General features: G+C 50.2%; 1 protein-coding gene across 1 annotated transcript in view; it reads right to left on the bottom strand.

Moving 5' to 3' along the window:
• The window catches only part of PAX5 (paired box 5), a 158,778-nt gene that overhangs the window by 28,759 nt on the left and 107,757 nt on the right, over positions 1–22,262 (bottom strand). The window contains exon 8 of the mRNA XM_054584974.1: positions 4,754–4,855. Coding sequence (XP_054440949.1) covers positions 4,754–4,855 — 102 coding nt within the window. The remainder of the gene's footprint in view (positions 1–4,753; positions 4,856–22,262) is intronic.

Here is a 22,262-nt window from a genome sequence, read left to right as displayed (position 1 = left end):
GTCTCTTGCTGCTGTTCCAGGCCTCCTCAGCCTCCTACTTCGTCAAGAAAATAAAAGCCATCAGCTAAATGAGCGATTTAATTGAAAGGCAGCTAGAAATGATGTAAATACATGGCAAGGAGAGTGCCCAGGACTGAGGAACCCACCACACTCCTTCTAGGGCTTCCTATCAAACAGCATCATCTGTCACAGCCCTGGGAGGCAAACAGGACATGGTCAAGGTTTCCTGTCACTCTGCCCTAAAGCCCCCAAAGAGGAGTCAAGTAAGAGGCGTGTGGGGCCTGGGGGTACACGGGGGCCGGCTTTCCTTGTCTGGTTCTTCTTAAAGATGGTTTACCTTGCTCCTGGGACTCACTAAAGATAAAGGGCACTGAACGCCCCTTCCTCTTCCCCCAGCTCGGAATGCTTAAGAGTATCAAATGCCATGCCAATATATATTAGGTCATACAAATATCTTCAGGCGAGAACCAACTAGTCAAAGATTCTAGACACTATGGAATCTTTGGTGCAAACGTTTTGGCATTGGCTGGGATTTGAAAAAGATGAAATCTGAAAACTGTCTCCATTCTGAGCTGATAGGTTATGGCCGTGTTTGCTTTATTTAATGTAACTGATCAGCAAAGGGCTGCATGGGGTCCACAGAGCTGTAGACACGGAATCCGCAAGCACTGGAGAGGACCGAAGAGCCCAGTTTGCAGATGTGAGGATGCCCTCAAGCCAGAAAGGGCAGGCAACACCCTAATGGCAGAATCAGGATTCAAATAAACAAGAATCCAAGCCAACAGACTGGCATTTAATACGGGAAAATGTAATGTCCATTTTTTTCAGGCCCAGAAGTTTGGCTGCCCAAAGTATACCCTGTAGACAAGCTCCCTCCATTGTCCTAAAAGGAAACCATTGTAAATGGAAGCCGTGGCAGCCGAATGTCCCAAAAACCTAGCCTGGGAAAAGCAATTCAGAAGATTGCCAGTTTCTCTCTGGATCCCCTGGAGGCGGGGAGAGGGGGCCATTCTGTCCAGCGAAACAACCCATCACCCTGAAGCAGCCTCAGGGACAAGGGTATGATAAACCGGTCCCCCAATGCCTTGCTCTCAGCTCGTTTCTCCGAACTGTACCAACCTGCCCCTAGCGGTCTATGAAACGGAATCACCTTCAGCACCATTACAATCAACTAAAGGCTTCCCAGATCCAGCCCAAGAGGTTATGAATCAGAAATCTGAACATATACAAAGTCGAAATCCTCCGGCAGGTTGTGTTATATCCACATCCGAATCCCTGGGACCTGTGTGAATTCTATGGCCAATAAAGGCAGGGGGCAGGGGTTTCTTTATAGAAGTGATTAAGTTAAAGATCTGCAAATGGAAGGATCGTCCTCGTTTATCTGCATGGACCCTAAATTCAGTTGTGTGTATCCTTATAAGAGGCAGGGGGAGATCTGACACCCACAGAGGAGGGGAGCAGTAAAGATGGAGCAGAGGGAGATTGGAAGATTGCAGTGATGCAGCCAGAGCCCGGGAACGCCGGGGGCCACAGGAAGGTAGATGAGGCAAGCAGCGGATCTACCCAAGGCCTCCAGACCTTGCCAACACCTCGATTTTGGCCCAGTGATGCTGATGGCAGATTTCTGGGCTCCAGGACTAAGAGGGAATATATGTCTATTGCTTTAAGGCACTGAGTTTGTGGTAATTTTTTATAGCATCCACAGAAAACTAATTCATGGGTTCATGTTAATTTTCCCCGACTCCCTCCCTTAGCAGACATCCGTTAAAGGACCAGCTATGTGCTAGGGTCCTTAAAGAGTGCAGAAGACAAGTGAGGCAGAGGGCCTGGCCCTCAATGACATCACCTCCCAGGAGCATAGCTAAGTGGGCCACGAACACACTGGGCCACGTGGCATAACAAAGCCAGTGTAAAGCTTTATCCCCAGAGGAGGGCCGCACCAGAAGGCTTCATGAAGCAGGTGATAGGTGTGTTCAGCCCTGAAGGGCTGGATCCTAGCAGGCTAGGACGGGAAGTGGTCTAAGTTGAGGGCACAGAACCAAGAGGGCCCCTGACCGGGAAGAGTGAGTTGTTCTGGGAACCAGGGAGTGATCAGGGTCGGGGACAGGCTGGGACAGGGGGCCAGAAGGGCAAGTTGAGGCCAGACCACGGCGGAATCTGAATGGCAGGCCGAGGGCCTGCTCTGCTGAAAGGGGGGCCACCTCTGCTGTGGGCCAACCCTGGGGCAGCTCCAGCAACGCCCGTGCGCACGAGCCAGCACAGTCGCGTGAAGCCATCCAAGAAGCAGATTTGGAAATCATGTTGGAAACTGATTTGGACATTGAGGAACTGGAACTAAAGAGTGTGCCCACCAAGTGTGGACTCCCAACCCTGCCAGAGAGCCTGGCATTGAGTGAGTGCTGGGTGTATGAGAAGAGAAAAGAGGAGGAGGAGAAAGGGAGGGGAGAGACATGCACAGAAGGAGCACACTGTGTACCTCCCTCTATTTTGGGGACAGAGTCTCAGGGGAACCACGCCACTGTGGTGCTCCCTGCCCAGCCGCTGCCAGTAGGTTTGGTTAGGCTCGGCCTATGACCCCTGCTGCATTATAAACGGGCAAGGAGCTGCCATCAGTTCCTACCGGGGGCTCTGCCAGGCCCAGGGTTTCCCCGGACTCGGCCTCTTTGGGGTTTGCAGTGGGGACGCAGCAGGGCCAGCGGGGTGGCCTCAGCTTCACCTGCCAAACTACTGCCGCCCTCTTCTCTGGCATCACCAAGAAGCTTGCGCCAATAAACCCAGAGCACACACAGCAGCCCAGAACAGAGCAGGGAGCGCTGAGCTGGAGGGCAAAGACCCAGACTTGGAAAATTCCTGAACTGCTCTGAGTCTCAGCTTCTCCTTTTGGAAAGCAGGGACTATGCTCCAGACCAGCCCACCTCCCAGGGTTGTAACGTCAGAGGGCTCCTAGGAAAGCACTTTGCAATCTTTAAAATGCTACATGGATTTGAAGGGCCACTAATGGGCATGGCTCGCGATCCACCTCCTGAGGCTGCCCTAATTTGCTAATGGTCGGGAAATGAGGGGAGGTGGGGGCGGGAAGGGGGGTGTCCCCCCACCTGTTTGCCTTCTGCCTGATCTTTCCCTCTGCTCTGCATGGACCCACCCTTGCAGCAGAAAAGGCAAAGGCTTTGCAGGTGTGACCTTGGCAGGCATCTTTGGCATTGGCAAGGCCCAGGGCAAGAGTACACACGGAGGCCGCTTCCCATATGTCTCATATTTAAAAGCCATAAATCAAGCTAACAAACCGTTAAATGAAACATGCTCTGTCCTCCTACCTTGTTAAACACATCTTCGTAATAACCTGGAAAGCCAGGAGTGAATTTAGAATTCGGGGACTCCTTGGCATCTGCACCAGGACCTGGCTACACGGGGGGAACCCACGTGAGCTATGACCTGCTCTGCCCCCCTTCCCATCCCCCGCTCCACTCATCATCCTGCGAGGCCTCACGCACAGGTGTGGACACCCAGCCCTCACATCCAAGCTCTGTCCACACCCCCACAAAGAGCCAGTCCTTGGCCCCAGGGTGCACACGCCTGTGACATGGGTCCGAGAAGAGACCGGAAGCAGCTTGGGGTTATCTGGACAGCACCCCCCAGGGTGGGCTAGAAGGGCGGGCTCAGGTACCAGGTGGACGGATCCCTGTGGGGGCCAGAGTGGGTCTAAGGGTGACTCATGCTGGATCAGGGTTCCTATTTGCTGGGTGACTTAGACATGTCCCAACCCCTTTCTGGGTTCAGTTTCCTCCCTAAGAAAGCTGGTTGAATGATCACCCCACCTACTTCTCAGAGCTGTTGTGAGGCTCCAAAGAGAAACCCACCGGGTGAGGAGGGAGGAAATAACCAGCCTGGCTTTCTCACGCGCCCTGAGAGAGTCATCAGCCTGTGCTGGGAGAGGAGCGGCCGCCAGCCCCCAGCCCCCAGCCCCCAGCCCTGAATACGAGCTGTGGCCCCTGCAGACGACTCCAAACAAGGGGCGACACGAACCCTTCAGAGAAGTGTAACAACACTTCAACCTGATTTTCCACTGATTGTTTTTTAAAATATTTTTCTAAAAAATGATGCTTAGGGTATCCCTGCTGTGCTCATGCCCTTAGTACACAGCCGGTATCATGTGATGTGTTGTCCATGGGAGGACACGTGGCGACCTCCTTTCCAAATGTCTTGAAAGGAACTGACACATCGCTGGCCTGAGGGGATTAGGTTTCAATGGCCACAGGGTGTTCAGTTTAGAATCAAGTGACAAACCCACCAGACAACATGCTGTCTGTCCTGAGCACATGGTCTTCAATTCCAAGGAGTAAGGCCAGGCAGAGCACCTCAGGGGCGCTTCCTTGTGTTCATGTCACACAGCTTGGGTGGGAAAGGGAGGGTGGGAGGAGAGAGGATGGGGGAGGGCCCCCACTCCCCACAGGCTGGGCGACCTTCCACCAGGTCGTGCACCCCTCTGTGTTCAGACTTCCCGTGTGGCCAACGAGGGGATGTTTGAGTGACAGCCAATAGCCCCCCTGCTCTGATGTTTTCCCTGGTGCTGCCACCGGCTGGTCCCAGCCCCACTGCAGGCCAGCTGTAGAGGAGGCCGAGAGTGCAGACCTCTGCCTGATTTATTCAGGTCCACTTCTCAGAAGGAGAGAGGTCACCAGGGCGGTTTGGGGGGGATGCCCCCCGCCGAAACCCCATCCGCTGCGCTGCAGAGACGCCAACAATGCAAACTCACCAGGCACCATCCCTGTCAGCGTCGGTGCTGAGTAGCTGCCCTGTCCGGCGGGGGGCACGTGCGGAGGGTACCCAGGAAGGGTTGTGCTCGCCAAGTCTCGGCCTGAGGAATCAAAGCAACAAATCACAGGATGAGCATCTCCACAGCCAGTAGCCCATGTCCACAGCTCCCCGGATATCTGCACATTTGTCACGTCTGGACGCTGAACACCAACATGCCCCCAGCTCCTCATTCACATGGACACACACACACACACACACACACACACGCACGCACACTCCTCCAGCCACCCTGGCCCCACTCAGCGGGAGCCAGGGATGGCTCTGCTATGTCCCTGGGAAGCTGGAGCTGCAACCAGCTCAGCTGCTCTCTCCTCCCCAAGCAGCACCAGGACTTCTGTGCAGCCACACCTTCGCTTCTGCTGCGCCCGCTGCGTGAAGCCCTCGCCTCCAGGGGCACGCACCCAACGCCGCCTGCCTCCAAAAACATCTCAGACGCCTCCCTCCGCCTCAAACCCCTACAGCTCTGGTCCTCAATGAATCCTTCCTTTGGCCTTTCTGATACCAGACACTGTTCTGGGCACTGGGGCCTGGAGGTTGAGGCCTCAGCCTTTTCAGGCAGAGATCCTGGCGAGTGCGTGTCCCCCTCTTTGCGGGCTACGAGCTCTTGAGGAGCAGGGGTGGCTCCTCATTCGTAAACCACACAGCCTGCCTCCACCACATGGATGGTGCCTAGTAGGGCCTTGGGGAATAAATGCGTAGGCAAATGGCTCCTCCAAGCACTGAAGGAGCAGGGCTCTGGGGGAGATGCCTCTCAGGTACGTCTGCCTCTTAGGGAAAGAGTGGGGCTGCAGCCCTTTCCCACACTGCCCGTCACATGCATGTAACAAGGGGCTCATGGGTAAGACCTCTTCCCAAGGGAGAGCGCACCGTGCCACGGTTACCTGTGGGCCCCTGAAGATGAGACCCCACCCCGCTGGGTGGAACGGACAGTTGCTTCTGAAAGAAGGGGATGCCACTGGGAAGTGGGCAGGAAGTAAGGTGGCCTTGGGACGAGGGAGGGAGGGCAGAACCTCGGCCTTTTCTGGGTGTGGTCACTGAGGACTAAGGAGGTCAGAAGAGGTCCAGGCGTGTGGGGGAGCAGCCCCTGACGGCGCAGAGCCAGGCCGGGTCCCAGGAGCCTCTGCGAAGGCCCGGTGGAGCAGTGCAGGTAGTACACAGGCCCATGACTCTGAGCTCAGCCCCACTAGTAGGCGGCTCAGCAGGAAGGACCACTTCTAACCAACACACCCCCAAAAACTATGAGCCAGTGCATGGCATGAGACGTGAATGCTTCCCAGACAGAGGACGGCCCTCCCAGGGCCAGGCATTTGGACTGTCCGGCCAGCACCCAGAGGCTGCCTCGCTCCACACGGTTCTGCTTACTTTCCAGAACCTTATCAAACACCAGGAAGCTGCCAGACAGGAGGCTCCCTCCTTCCCTCTGCTCACTACCTTCCTAGTTTTGGGCTGGGCATTCTCGCTTGTGACAAGAATGGCTGGTGTCTCTTCACATGAGGCATTGTGACAGGGAAGCAAATGCCCTCAAGGGTCCTCAATTCCTCCCATATGATCTGCATATGACTTCCCATGAGAGCCGAGATTGAACAGATAATTGGAGTTGGCAGAACTGACCACACTTACAAGTGATTTAAGGGGATTCCCCCAGCTCCCAGCAGTCTTACGCTTCCCCCGCTCCTCCTCTTCCAGTTCTGCCCCCACACCCTCAGAAGCAGCTCCTCTCTCCAGAGTTAAACTCCAGGATCAAGTCTTTGTACCCCAAGTCAGAATGGCATAGGCCTACAGATATTTGTTGAGTAAATGAAAGAATTCGTCCTGCTAGCGAAGCAGGAATTTTCTGGAGTCCGTAATAGTCCTCTGTGTTCATGGTTAAGAGCCAGCGCAGCGTCAGACTGGTTAGTGCATGTCACAGTGCCAGGGCCAGGCTATGAGGTATGGAGAGAGGACAGCCGTGGCTGGGGCCGTTCCGGTGGGCGGGCACCCCCACCCACCCGGGCGGCAGCTCCCACCCGGGTCCCGCCCTCCGGTCACACCCTAATGATGACAGTGACAAACAAAAAACGCTAACCTAGGAAGGAACTCCTTTTTTTGTGACAACAGGGATGGAACTAGAGAATATTATGCTAAGTGAAATAAGCCAGTCAGTGAAATAGGATCTCATCTGTAAGTGGAATCTATTCAACAAAATAAACTAATGAACAAAATAAACGACAGGCATGGAAACATGGAGCAGACTGAAAGTGACCAGAGGGAATGGGGAAGGAGGACAATGGTGGAAAGAAGGGGAAGGGACTAGACAAAGAACATGTATGAGTGACCCACGGACACGGACAACAGTGTGGGACTTGACTGGGGCAGGGCGTGGGATGGGCGGAGGGGTGCAAAGGGGGAAAAATTGAGACAACTGTAATAGAATAAACATGATTTAAAAATAAAAATAAAATAAAAAACGCTAACCTAGAAATTACAAAACACCATGCTCTCTTCTTATTATTTTAAATTATTAACCCATCTAACCCTCAACCACTCTATGAGGTAAGGTGCTGATACTATCTCCAATTTACAGGATAATGAGACATAGAAAGGTTTAGTAATTTGTCCAAGGTTGCACAGTAAGGGCCAGGATTCAAACCTAAGCAATACAATGTCAAAGTCCCCATGTGTAGCCACTCCATTCCATTGCCTTGCACATATACCCGGCTGTGCTTCTGACCCAAAGTCCAGAGGCCCCCTGTGTCTCACCTGGGACACCCAGGCTGAGCCCTGTCTTCAGGCCAGACTGCCACCACTGCTTACTGGCTCCAACATGCAGAATGAAATTCAACTACACAGCTTTTGTGGATATATGCGTTGGGATGAGAGCCAGGAGCACACTGAGGGGAAGCCATGGCTGCGTCCTGGAAGATGAAGGGTGTTACCCTGCTGAGAGGCGGCCTGGGCCTGGCTCAGGGGAGCTCACGCGGCCAAGCCCCACAAGATCCACATCCCGCCTGGCTGCCTGAGGTGGACAAGAGAGTCCTGAGAGGGGAAGGGACATGCCTAGAGACTCTCAGCTGACTGGAGGCAAAGCTGGTACTGTAGTCCAGCTCTCCAGCCCCTAGGGCTGGGTTCTTTCTTCGCTGGGGGGCTGAACCCCAATAGTTTCTGTCACTGCTACACATGCTTTAAAACCTTGATGCTGAAAGGGTTCAGTGCCTCACCGAAGCCTCACTCAACTCAAGAAGCCAGCTAAAAAAAAATCAGTAAAAGGGACCTGGAGAAAGGAGAGAAAAAGAATGGAGAAAGAAAAAGCAGAAAATAACAAACTAGTAAACAGAAAAGCAGGCACAACAATAAGTAAACCAGGAATTGTTATTTTAAAAGACCAATAAGATAGACAAACCTAGGGAAAAACTCAAAAAAGACGCAAATATCAAGATAAGGAATTAGGAAAAGATATAACCAGAGATAGGGAAGAAATGATGTTAAAAAAAATAAGAAAATGGATGGCCTCTCTATTCTAATAAATGTGGAAATCTCAACAAAAGTAGAATTTTCTAGAAAAATATGAATTAGCAAAATTAACTCAAGAAGGGATAGAAATTATGAACAGCCCAATAACCTTAGAAGAAGCATAGTCATTTCTTAAGTTGTTTTTAAAAATAAGATGCCTTATCTATTTAGCTTCTTAAACAAGCTCTTTGTTTTTGTTTTGGGCAAGTTCTTTTTAACCTTCAAGGAACACAAATTTCTGTTACTAAACTGTTTCAGGATATATAAAAACTAAAATAACCTTTTCTGTTTATTTTATCAAGCTAGCATAATTCTGCTATAAAAACTTTAAAAATTTCCATCAAAATGAAAATTAAAGGCTAGTCTCACAATTTATTAATATACATGAAAAAAATCAATCTCACTGATCAAGCAATATTAGAAAAATAATACCATACCATGACCAAATAAGGCTTATTTGGGGTATGCAAGGATGATCAATATCAAAGCATTGGTTGGGAAATCATGTTAATGTATCAAAAAAGGAAAATCAAATGATTATATCAAAGCTATGGAAAGGGCATTGGCTAAAACTCAATACTAATTCCTTACAATACCTCTTAGCAAATATGAATTGGAGTATACACTTGTGATCTGATGTTGATCTTAAGTCTAGAGTCAACATCATACCTAACTGGTAAAATACTTGAAACATTCTTATTAAAGTCAAGAACATGTCAAGGAAAACTATTATTACTGAAAATTGTTCTGAAAGTTTTAGCAAGTATGAAAAGACAAGCTAGAGACATAAACATTGGGGGAGAGGGGACTCCAAAATTATCATCAGTTGGCTATATCTTGGATCTGAAAAATCACAAGCAAATCAGCTCATTTATGAGAACCAATAAAAAAGTTTGGTGAGACAGCCAGTTAATGGATGGCTAGAATCAACACCTTTCTAGATTCAGTAGCTCCCCACTGCCTATTCAGTTAAGTACGGATTTTTCAGTTTGGCTTCCAAGGCCCTCCTCCACCTGTCCTCCGCCTGTAACCTTTCCAGCCTCGTCAACCCCAGCTTCCCCAGCCATTCCCCAGACTGCCCTGGGCTTCTTTCTTGTCCCCACACCCTCGCTCATGCCATTCCCTTCCTAACTGCTCTTCTTTCATTCCCATCAGTTAAGCCTTTCACCCAAGCTCCAAATGTCACCCTCAAGAGCCAGCTCCTCTGTCAAGTCTTTCAAGGCCCGTTAAATATTTGCCTCTTCTGAGGGTCCCCCTGCTTCCTCACGCCATCCCTTCCAATGCAAAGGCAGCATCATGCCAGGGAACGGACAAGATGGAGGTGATGATGTTAGTAATGAGAGCACCTACTTGTGCCAGGCACTCTTACTCTTTTCCATACTTTAACTCATTTTATCATCCTAACAACTCTATGAGGTTTGAACAATGATCACATCCACTTTTTAAAAAGGGAACTGAGGGAAGACGAAGTTAAGTAACTTGCCTAAGATAACATGGCCAGTAGGAAGGAAAGCAGGGATTTGACTCCAGGTGGGGTGGGGCTCCAACAGGACCTTCTTGGGCGGGGTAAGAGGGGTGTGGGTGGGAGAAAACAAGTAAATCAGGAGGGCTGAGAACTAGGAGGTTCTGTTATCCAGGTTAGCAACTGGAAGCAGTGACCTGATTAAAGAAAGAGAAGGTATGGTCGCAGATGGGCTGTCATAGCCAGAACAGAGGGTGGGTGTCAATGCCTGTTTGGGAATAAACTCTTCAATATTTGTGTGCTCCACAGGGGCCAGGCTGCATGGAACCTGGTGCACAGCAAGTGCTGATGACTATTCATTGGAGAGCCAGAATGAGAAGGCCATCCAGGGCCTTTTAACTGACCTGAGTCCCAGTTTTGCTACTAAACTGCTGTGGGACTCTGAGCAAGCCATTTACTCTGAGCATCAGTCTTTGCCAATTTTTAAAAAGAGCTCTTAGCTCAATGATATCCAAGAGCCGGTGCTGGTCTGTGTGTACATATACCCAAAGGATAACTTAGCTGTGAGTAGATTTTTCTCTCTTAAAGTTCAACAGCACCTGCAGCTCTGGAACCTCCACAGTCATTCCTGTAATGTGAGCTGCTGCCTGGAGGGCTCATAAGTCCCCCTGGACAATGGGTGTGCTCCCAGCTTCCAGCATTGGCGGGGCTTGGTGTCCGCTCCAGCGGGGATTCCATCCCCAGTTCGGCCGCTCTGTGCGCACTGAGGAGCTGACGAATGGCCACTTACATCCTACAAACAACTCTGCCTCTGGGCTCCCTGTCACCAGGGAGCTCCTTGTATTGTCCATGGCTCCAATTTCATCCAGCAAATGTCCTTAGATCCAGAGCTTATGGCCTGAGGCTGCATGCACCTTCCTTGGACTGGCCACAAAATCAGATCTGAGTTACCACTTCTGGTGTGGTGGGCAAAGGAGGGAGAGGCTGGGAGCATCGGTGTCACCTCCACCTACCTGAACCTCTCCCAACTCTGCATCAGGCATGACGGTGGGTTGTTCATAAACACTATTCCATTAAATCCTCACAGCTTATAAAATTCCCAATAAACTTCATGAGACCCTGTGGGGAAGTCACAGGGAGGCTGACCACAGCTCAAAGTGGAAAAGGAAGGCAGCAGAGCACAGCACTGTGCCCGGGCTCGAATCCTTGCTTCACCGCTTACTGGTTGTGTGTCCTTGAGAGAGTTCCTTAATCATTCTGAGCCTCAGTTTCTTCATCTGTAAAATGGGGATAATAATAGCCAACACTTCTCTGGAACAAACAACAGCTAACACTTATAAGAGAAAAAACGATGATCCATTTATTCCTGCAATAACCCTATTAGAGAGCTACTATTATGCCCATTTTACTGATGGGAGACTAGGGCACGAAAAGTTTAAGTGACTTACTCACAGTCTCATAGCTAGTAAGTAAGAAAGCCAGGCAAGTCTGCACTCTGAACCCCTATGCTGTGGCCCCTTGGCGGCAACAACAACAGCTTGTCACTTTCATGGGGCACTGAGGAGGAGGGGTCAGTGAGAAGAAGCATGTAAACCCCAGTGAGCACTGATGGAAGATTAAATTGGCGGCTGCAGCCCTGAACCCTATCCTTATGCCCATCGTCTTGAAAAAGAAGTGGTAATCTGACACCAAGAATATAGGAAAAATATAATATTAAACTTTTTAAGTCAAATAAATTAAAAATAATAATTAAAAAAATAAGTAAAGCCCTGGCTCGTGTGGCTCAGTGGATTAAGTGCCAGCCTGTGAACCAAAGGGTGGCCAGTTCGATTCCCAGTCAGGGCACATGCCTGGGTTGCGGGCCGGGTCCCAAGTGGGGGGCTCTGGAGAGGCAACCACACATTGATGTTTTGCTTCCTCTCTTTCTCCCTCCCTTCCCCCTCTCTAAAAATAAATAAATAAAATCCTTTAAAAAAAAGAAAATATTCTTAAAAAATAAGAAACAAAAAAATTTTAATTTTATGAAAAACTAAAAAGGAACCCTTTGCAGTTCCTCCTACTGGGGGCAGTGTGCTTCTCCACCCCTGCAGCTGGAGCTCAGCCACGTGCCTTGCTTTGGCCAGTGGAATGTGAGCAGATATTCGGCGAACAGATACTCGGCAATCAGAAACTTGTGTAGGCTTGTGCAGCTGGGGGTGCCCTCTGTACCTCCGCCATCACCATGAGGGCAGGCCCAGGCCAGCCCTGCCACAAGGAGAAAGACAGACATGTGGGGCAGAGGCGGACCCAACCTACAACTGGAATCAAGTACAGCCCAGATCAGCCAACCTCCAACCAACCCCCAGGAGCATAAGCAAGAAGAGCTGATTATTGTTTTAAGCCCTGAGCTTTGGGGTGGTTTGCTAAGTATCAGTGTTGTGGCAATAGCTGATTGAAACAAAACTTCAGAAATGTTACCTGTTCTTGTTTTCATCATGCTGTCTGGGACTTTCTAAGGACACCTATCCTAATATGAGCAGAGACTGGACACCAGCTGGTGGGAAAACCCAGAGTGAATTCAAGCCTCAAATTTGCTTTGATGGCCTTTAAGGACTCTCCCGGCACTGAGCTGGGGATTCTATGACCTTGGAGTGTATGAGCACCTTCCCCTTCTCGGTCCCTTCTCTAACATGTTTCTGGCATGTCACCAAGGCTGGGGGTGTTTAACAATCAGTCAGTACGAGGCCCCTGCACTGGCTGGCACACAGTAGGTACTCAGAAATATCTATAAAGATGAAATTAAACAAGATTGGGCATGTTCAGGGTGTTATGGCCATAGACTGCCAAGAGGAAATTAATCAGACATTAGTTCTACCATCTGAAATGAACTTTGGTTCCCATCTCACCAATGTCTCAGAAAGCTTTTTTATCATGAACTTCAAGAAATTAAGTAGGCCTGATTTATCTGTTTTTTGCTTAGATGCAACTTTTTCTTTTTCAAACAGCTCATTTCTAGGTAGGTTCTCTCTATGTGCACTAATGGGGGGAAATGTGAATCCAATTAACTTCAAATTTAGCTCATAATGAACTTATCTCATTTTGCTACCAGCTCGCTTCTCATCGTGTGGCAGTAATTAACCACTGGGGGTTGTCACTCCTAGACACATGACATGGAGATCCTCCCAGCCCCTCTCTTCAAACCCTTACAGAATTCATTACCCTGACAGTGTGAAAACCCTTCACTTTGAATACCACAGGGCACCAACCGAACTCCCCCTGTATCTACCTGACTGTGCGTGTGAGCAAGGGGAGGAAGAAAGGAAGCCACTGAGAAGCCGGGAGTTATCATGAACAAGATGGGAGGTGGGGGCAGGATACTGGCGGTGGCCCGATGGCCGGAGAGGGTCTGCCGGCCTGGACAGCCCTGGGCTGGAGGTTCTGCCCAGAGAAGGACCAACTCCACACGCAAGGCCCAGACTCTGAGGGAATATGGTGGAGCTGGCTGGGAGAGGCGAAGTTTTTCACAAAAGAGCAATCATATCCACTGGGGACTTTGAATACCCAGGAAGCCTGCACATCCCTGGAAGGGGCATCAGTAAGTTGCTGTGTGACCTTAGGTAAGTTCCACCTCTCTCCAGGCCTTGGTTTTCCCACCTGATTGCTCAAGCACTGGGAATAGACAGCCTCTCAGAGTTTTTTCTGCTCCAACATTCCCGAAGTCAGAGGCCTCATCTTGTGTTGGTGGAACTGGGGGCTGGTGCTGGCTGCTACAGAGATGGGTACGGCGGTGCCTGCTCGCCTTGCCTCAGCACTAATGCCCGCAGCATCAGACCCGCGGGAGCCCCCGGATGAAACCCTAGTGAAAGGAGGGTAAGCATCGGCCTTATTTTCCTTTCTGGGGGGAAAGGAGCTCATAGAACCAGACGGGGGCTACCGACCCGCACCCTATTGCCTGGCCCTCTCACCACATGTCCGACTGGGAGACCAGGCTCCTGGCCCAGGAGAACAGCCCCCACTCAGCGCGGCTAGTTTGCAAAAGAAGCTAGAACTCTGGTTTCATTTCATTTGGGAATCTCCTGTCTGTGAATGTTGACACTAATCCAGTTTTTGAAGAATACACGGAGGGCCAAGAAAAACTTGTACAAAGACCATGTTTAGCTCTCCAACTGCCAATTTTCAGCCTTTATCCATCCCTCTAAGCCCTCAAGTCCTGTCATCTTTCTTGTTTTTGTGGGTGACAGCCCAAGCCTCCCAGCCATGCCATCTTCAAAGGTACCTCCTCCCTCATGTCCAGTCAGTCCCCAAGCCCCTTGTGACTTTCCACCGCACACCGAGTGCTCTCTTTTCCGTAGCCCCGATCTGCCCAGCTCAGACTGCTCCGCCCTTTCCCCTGCTTCCCTGTAACCTCCTGCCAGGCCGCCGGCCCCACCCTCTGTTCTGAGCTGCTGGTCAAGGCCGCTCTCCGAGCGCCCAGTCACAGAACAACTCTCCTCACCCGAAGGGAGATCTGGAACCATGAAGGAACTCAGTGAGGGCTCAAAGCCAAAGCTCTCATTCTTTCTCAGTGCAACCCTTTCCCCTGACCTGCAGGCACTTCTAGAACATTTTCCCAGAAAACCCATCCTTAGAGTCACAGAACCATGAGTAATTTTTTGAGTATAAAAAAATTTATTAAAACTTTTAAAAACAGGTCATAAAGGTGAGAAGCATAGCCTTTCCATGTAGAAGGCATTACTTAATAGGCACACTGAAGAATCCTACCTGTAAGAGAATATACCTGTGTTTGATGATTCTTTACTATTAAATTAGAGACCAGACATGGGGAAGTTACAAGTTAACATGTAGATTTCTATCAGGTAGAAAAGATAACCCTAAAAGTTTGGGTACATTGCTCTGTAGGACATTAACCAATTTTGTACCTAACTCAGCAATTTTATTCAACATTTTTTAAATGCCTTTCTTGATGGACAATATAAACCCCTGGTTTCTGAAAAGCTCTTCAACCCCTTTCATCTTTTTATAGGCTCCCTCATTGATTTATGAGTTGAATAAAACCTTCACAGGTGTTCCTTTTATATTTGTACATGGGTTATGTTCGTAACTTTTAAAAAACTATACTTTGACGCTTATTATAGAAAAAAAAAGTCAACTGTGCCTGAGTGACATGAGCTGAAGATTTTCAATCAACACCAAAGCAAATGACAGTAACCTGTCACCTGAAGGGAAGGGGAAAGAAACATCCGACACCAGTGATGCAGAGGTGGGGACTGATTGTGCTACACAAACGCTGGTGTATATGTTCAGGTTGTGTACGCATAGCGTATACCACCAAGCTCCTTCCTTCCAGCTGGCGTTCGAAACGTGTGACAATTTGAACAGGGGCTGCTCTGAGGTCTCCCTTTGTTCGGACCTGCCATGAGTAAAGAGTGCGCTGAGCCAGGCGGTGCACAGGGAGTATTACCCCTACTAGGGAAAGGCTGGCAGGGAAGTAACAGCCCCATTTGCCTGCACACAATGGACGTGCTAATTGCCGATGAGCTGCCTCCTGTCATTATAGCAGACCTGGCCGGCTCCTAATGACAGGTTTATTAGCTATTAGTTTAGGTGGTGTTATTTACTTAGATATAATGACCCTAAATTTCTTTTCTCAAAATTACTTAATCCCCACTTTTAAATAATTCTGACTGGCCTCCCTTTAATTATACTGGTTTGAGATCTAATCTGGATTTGTAGAGAAGGGAAGACAACTCTGACAACTCATTAATCAGGGCACTGATTACTTTGTAGACTCCACACTCCCAGTTCCTTCATTTGAACCAACCTCGTCTGCTTTCCTGGAATCACTAAGAACATCCAGACTCCAATCCTGTGTTTCAGTTTCTTGAGGGTGGAGGAATTTCATTTGCCTGGCACTTAAAGAGCAGACACTTGGGCTCAGTCAATATTTTCATGCACAGTTACAACATGATCTGCCTCAAACTAGCAACTGTTGGTCCAGCGTATCAAACTGACAAAGGCAGGGATTTAATGAGCAAGGCTGCAGAGAGCTCTGCCACACTCCTGGCTCTGGGCCTCCCTGTCAGGGCAGGCCCTGCCCCAGAGACAGAGGGAAGCTAGTGTTTACAGCAGGGGAATGCAGAGGACAGCAGTGGGCGAGCTCATGTCTTCATTCATTCACGCATGCACGCATGCGTTATCTGATACCTGCTAAATTCTAAGCACCTTCCTGAGTGCTCCGGAGGACCTGGGGATGATAATAATAATAGCAATAACAACAATAATAATAATGTCCACAACAGTAACAATTAGCATTTGTACAGCTCTTACCATGTGCCAAGCACCATTCTAAGTATTGTACACGTATTATCTCATTTAAGTATCATAGCCACCCTGGGAGATATAAATCTTTATAATCCTCAATTTGCAGATAAGGTACCCAGCTAGGAAGAGGTAGAGCTGGATGCAGACTGAGGCCATCTGATGCCAGAGTTGTCCCATTGCCACCTACCTCCCTGCACTACTCTGCTTCAATAGGTGAATTGCCAAATACAGAACCACCCCTCTCCTTTGACCAGCAATTCTGCTTCCAAGATTTTACCTATGGAAATATACAGAAAACTACATGAAGATGTACATTTTCTGGGAAGGAAGGGAGAGAGGGAAGGAGGGAGAGAGGGAGAAAGGGAGAGAGGGAAGAAGAGGATCAAAGTTATCTACCATAATGGCTGGATTAAATAAATTACGACACTTCCCTATGATGGAATATTACACAGTTTTGAAAAACAGAGAGGTCAATTTAAACATGTGGATTGTGGAAAGAGCACCAAGATACATTACTGAGTGAATAAAACAAAGTACAGAAGAGTACTATGTACAATACGATTCCATTTGTGCAAATAAAAAACAGACAAAATCTATATACTGAGAGACATAAAAATAAAAATGTTACTGAAAGGATACACAAAACATGGTTAACTTTGGGGTGAGGCACGAAGAATGGGAGGGCTGAGGTTGAGGGAAGGAGATTTACTTTTCATTTTATATTTTTCTGTATGATTTGAATATTTAACTACATGGATGTATTACTTTTTACTTGAAATTAACTTTTTGATTTAAAATTAACTTTATCTTAAGAACCAGACACTGTCTGTGCCCCCAGGGGGCTCACTCACAGTCTCAAAGGGAAAGTGATAATGAATACAAGATGCTCGCAGTGCGTGGCTCCTCCCTGCCCGCTGCTCCCACCTTTGCAGCTCCCGGGCCACAGCCGTCACAGCGCCGACTTCTTGTTTTCAAGGACAGCATCGTGATGCCAGAAGCACGTTGACCAAGTCACCCATTCACGGCTCACGGTGCCACTAGGCCTCCTCCAAGCCAGCACCCAGCCCTGACAGGGGCAGTAAGTACAGTGATGCCCCACCAATCCAGAACGGGCCATCAGGCCACCTCAGCCCCAACGCCCTGGCTGTGGATGGCCAAAAGGTGGGCACGAAGTCTGTCCCTCGAGCCCCTCTGGGCATCAGTTTGGGCGGGTCCAATCATCATTTGCACACAGTTCCAGTGAGCTCCGGGCTTGGTCTTCCAGCCCCCAATAGGTTGGAAACAGCAAGACAAGAAGGAGGAAAGAGACTTCCAGAGCCAGGCAAATTGACATTAGGACAAGTGATAGGTGACAGGTGAGCAGTTAGGATGGAGGCAGGAAAACAATATAATCAGGCCCCAAACATCCAAACCTCAGCAGTCTGTGGGTGGAAGAGCACGCCACTCACATACAGACCTCTGTATCTGGCCAGGTTCAGGAACACGAGAGATGACCCCAGGTGCTGTCACTGGAGGAGGGTGAACTTACGCCACTCCAGCACAATGATGTGTATCTTTTATGCGGGAAACCAGTGTTTTGGAAGTTGGCTTGGGACCTGTGTAATCATGAGTAGCAGACGGAAAACAGCTCAACTATCCATCTCAGTCCAGGATGTGCCCTTAGGAGCCCTCGTATGGTGCATGTCGATGGCAAAGGTCGCCGGGAGACCAGGCTGCTGATGGAGACCCACCAGGCCTCCACTCCTGGCCTCGGAGCGCCTCCGCCCAAGCTGGCTGGAGGATGTACAAAATGCCTCCTTGCCCATGGCATTTCAGAATCATGGAGTCCCATGGCCGGGCTGCAGTGTGGAGGTGAGCCAGTCCTCCCCCCTTCAACTCAGGACCAACAGTATTTCATCACACTTGCCCACCTTCAGGTTGCTAACACGGAACATACTCCCCAAACCTGCCGGTTGGGAAAGTCCTTCTTCCCGAGAATGGGAGTCTGCATAAACCACATGATCACTAAGTGGGAACTGGAAGGAATACAAGAACACACAAAGAGCATCAAGTTCCCCTGAAGCGGCCTTCCAGTTGGGGAACACTATATCTTTGTAAAAGAGGGCAGTGTGGAAAGACAGAGACAAGGACTGCAGGCTGGCAGCCTCCACCCAGACGCTGGCTCCACACCTGCAGGCTGTGTGATCTTGAGCAAGTGGCTTAGCCTCTCTGTGTCTCCATTTTCTCATCTATAAGTAAAGATAATCCTACCTGCCTTATACAATTGTTGCATGGATTCAATCAACAGATGCCTGTAAAGCTCCTAGCCCAGGGCTGGGCACAGAGAGGACACTCAGTAATGCCCCCCCCCCCCACCATGTGCCCACAGTATCACTGAATGTGCGTACAATGAATAAGTGAGAGTAGCTTTCTCTGTTGAGCAATTTCTATTTGCCAGGTGCTGTTCTAGGTGCTTTATGAACATTATCTCATTTAATCATCAAAACACTCCTAGGAGGTAGAAATTGTTATTGTTGCTGTAGTTGTTGTTGGAGCCCCGGTGGCGGTTACTGCAAGGCTGAGCCAGCCTAATGGTTACAAGCAAAGGCTCTGGGAGCAGACTCCCTGGATTCTAACCGCGGCTACATCACAATTGTTTTGTAACCTTCGGCAAGATTGTGCCTCAGTATATCATATCTATACATGATAACATCACCTTCTTAGACTATTTAAAAGGATTAAAGAGTTAAGACACGGAAAGCACTTGGAGAGGCTCCTGGCCCTTGCAAGAGCTCCCAAATGTTACCATGCCATTATCACCTCCAATACTCAGAGGAGGCCACTGAGGCTGCGAGAGGTTAAATAGCTTGGCCAAGTTTGCACACGCAGGAAATGGGGTGGCGTCGGGGGAGGATAGGTGCTCAGGCCGTTCCACACGTAGGATGGGTTTGAAATGAAGCATTCTAGGAGGGACCTTCTGGACCTTTTAAACTGAAGGGTAAGGTCAGGGCCGGGGGGCCAGGCGTGAAGGCCCACTGAGGCCCCGCCAGCCCTGGCCTTGGGGTCAGAAAGCTTTCCACCTCCTTACTGTGCCTTCAGGCAGGTCCCCTCCCCTCTGTGTGTACCAGCGTCTCAACCCCAGGCCTCTCACATGGGGGGCAATCAAACACTGCTGGAGACATGAGGAAAGCATAGTCCCCAGTTCTCTGCCCTACCACTTCTGTCTGGCTGACAGTCCATGTATTTAAGAAATAGTCAGCAGGTAAATGTCTAAGCCAGAAAAGCCTCAGACAGGCTTCTGTTGTCTTGTCAAAGGATGGAGGCATGCCGCAATTCCCAAAAGCGTGGCTCAGCCGATCCACTTTTGGTCCAGAGGGCAACCAGACCCAGAGAGCCAGACCCAGAACTGAGGAAGCCTCACCACTCCTCTGTTTGTTTTCCCCAACCACACATTGAGGTCACAGCTGGTTACTACCGAGGGGGCCCACATGACAGGCAGGCTGGGCAGGTGCGCTGTTTGCCAGGGAAAACCAAGCCCACCTGCAGAGGTGCCTCCCAGGGTGCACGGCAAATTAACGTGCTGCAGACAACATGCATCAGATTGCGCTGCTGGCTGGCGCTGCAGGCTGCCCACTTGCCAGCCCATGCCTCCCTGCCCCTCCCCTCCCAGGGAGGCTGAGTCAGGTGCAAGAGCTTCTGAGAGGCTCAGGGTAGCTCGGGCTCTTGCTTGTAAACCATTGCTAGTTCTGGCAGAACCCCCTGCCCTGACTCCCTCGTGGGCCATCGGGAGCCCCAAATGAGAAAACAGAATTGAGAGTGCTTCATGCAACCCGGGGTGGGGTTTCTACTGAGCAGGGGGCATCCTGTGGGGACAAGTGCCCAAGTCAGTCAGGCCTGGGCTCAGCTTGCCAGTTATTCACCGTCTCAATGACCACAGCTGGGGAAACTGAGGCTAAGAGAGAAGACATGTCCTGACCAAGATCGCACAATTAGCAAAGAGCAGACCTAAGACTCAACGCCAGCAGTCGGACTGCAGGCTTCCTGGAGCAGGCGGCCCCGGAACTGGATCTCAGTATGGAGGGTTCCTTCAGGGGGACCGGGAGCAGGGCTTGGGCAGGGTCGGGGCAGGGCTGGCAGGACAAGCGGGTCCCATCACACCAGCGGAAGAGCCGCGAGAGGCAGCGCGCTTGGGCCTTGGCCTAAGCTTCCTCAGGCACAGGTGGAGGCGGGGGCAAGGCAGGTGGGCACCTGGGGTGTAAGGTGTGAGGACCGGGGTTCCAGACGTGGGAATTGAAAGCCAGGCTGAGTACAATACACATATGTTCTGTGAGCAGCCTTCATAGTGGCTTGAAAACCACTTCAGAATCGGGGAGCACCAGAGACCAAAGGATGCTAAAAGTCATCCAGTGCAGGGGGCTTCTGGCTGTGTTCCCCTGGACCTCCTGGGGGACCCTGGAGGCTCTGAAACTGGTGACCCCAAAACCGCTGAACCTCAATTCTGACTGTTTGACATTAAAGATTTCCCAGGAAGGTTTTATGTGAATAAAAACTTTCTTGACAAAAGAACGTTTAAAAATTTAACAATTGTTGGAAAATCTCTAATTGCCCATACTGCTGGCGAGTGGAGAAGCCCCTCCAAGGGCCAGGCCTTGCCCAGAGAGGGCGCATAACCGGGCCTGGGCCCTAGAACCGCCACGGCCCCCAGTCCGCCTATCCTCCCCTTGATTTTTAAAATTCCTTTCTGCCTCTTCCTTCTCTCTTCACAGAATACCTCTCAAGTTCAAGAAACTGATTCCCAATATTCTTTTTCTTCCAGTAGTCAAGGGCACGCATGTCCCTGATGCAGCAAAAAGAGCGCTTTTCTCTGTGAGCTGATCTAGGGGTGCAGGCGTGCTCCTGGGCTCCGCACGCCTGGCTGGGGTCAGCCGTGGTCCTGGAGTCGAGAGAGGGCTGAGCCCTCGTGGGGGAGCAGGTGCTCAGAGTGGCCTGGGGCCAGGCAGGGTCAGGCACTGACAGAACCAGCTGGGCGCCTGCTGGGCCCAGAGACAGTTCTAAATGTGAGTGTGTGTGAGAGACGGAGAGCGTGATTTTTTTTTTTTTTTTTTTTTTTTTTTTTGGTTACATCTTTGTATTTATTGACCCTGCTCATCCAGGAAGGTAGGGGGATCACACACGGGAATCAGATTTCACAGAATTTGCTACTGGCTTCTGCCCTCCATGCTACCAACAAATGACTGTATCTCACTAAGCCTTACTTTCCAAATCTGCAAAATGGGAATACTCCCCTTGCACTGCCTTCCAGGGTTCCTGGGCTTTGGAAAGGGCAGAAGAAGAGAAGGAGGAAATGAGAAGGGGAAGGCAGAAAAAGGCAGAGCCTTTTGGTAAAAAGATGGAAACATTCAAATGTGCATCAGCATGAGTTTTAAAGTCCAGCAGGCCAGTGCTTGTCACCCCAGCCAACGGTGTGCTATTTCCGTGACCTCAACAACTTACCACGTGATTTCTGCCCTCAGTTTCCTTGTCTACAAAATGGGAACAATAACACCCCCTTCACAGGGCTGTTTGAGGTCTGAAGCAGGCGCCCCCTCTCCCCCGGAGATAAAGCCACATGGAGCCTAGACTCACAGCCACCACACAGTACAGGCCTCTGCTCTCCCCCCAGGTCCGGGCCCCTGGTCCCTGGCGTTCCCCTCCTTTCACCTTCTGCTCCAGCCATCCGGGCCAAAACGGGCCTACTGGGCAGGAGGACTCATAGAATTAAAACACGCAATCAAACAGCTTCTTGACGGGAAATGCTTTGGAAATTTTCGGCTCCATTTACTTCTCAATCTAATTTTGTCCTCGGATGCACATTATGCGCGAGATGGGATCTCATGTGGTTTGCCCAGCACTCAGCGCACCAGCAGGAGGCATCCGGCGTCTCGACTGCTGCTCTTGTCTCTCCCCGCCCTTCAGAGGCATAATGAGGCACCCAGCAGGCTCCAGGGCTCCCTGGACAAGAAGGCCCAGCCTGAACACCCCGGCACCCAACCACACAGCTTCTCCCACCAACGCCCCTGGAGTGGAGGTTGGGGGTGCCACCAAGTCACAGCCCCTCTATATCCACGGCCAACTCTGGCCACAGTTCAGACTCTCGCCACCACCCACCTCGAGCTGTCTCCCTGCCTGGCCCCAACCTCCTCCGGTACGCCTGTCCCTCTACAGAAGGACCCTGTAC

Source organism: Pteronotus mesoamericanus, unplaced genomic scaffold, assembly GCF_021234165.1.
Source record: "Pteronotus mesoamericanus isolate MK-2021 breed Mesoamerican mustached bat unplaced genomic scaffold, CSHL_Meso_final contig_78, whole genome shotgun sequence".
NCBI lineage: Eukaryota > Metazoa > Chordata > Mammalia > Chiroptera > Mormoopidae > Pteronotus > Pteronotus mesoamericanus.
This window is presented reverse-complemented; position numbering and strand designations above follow the sequence as displayed.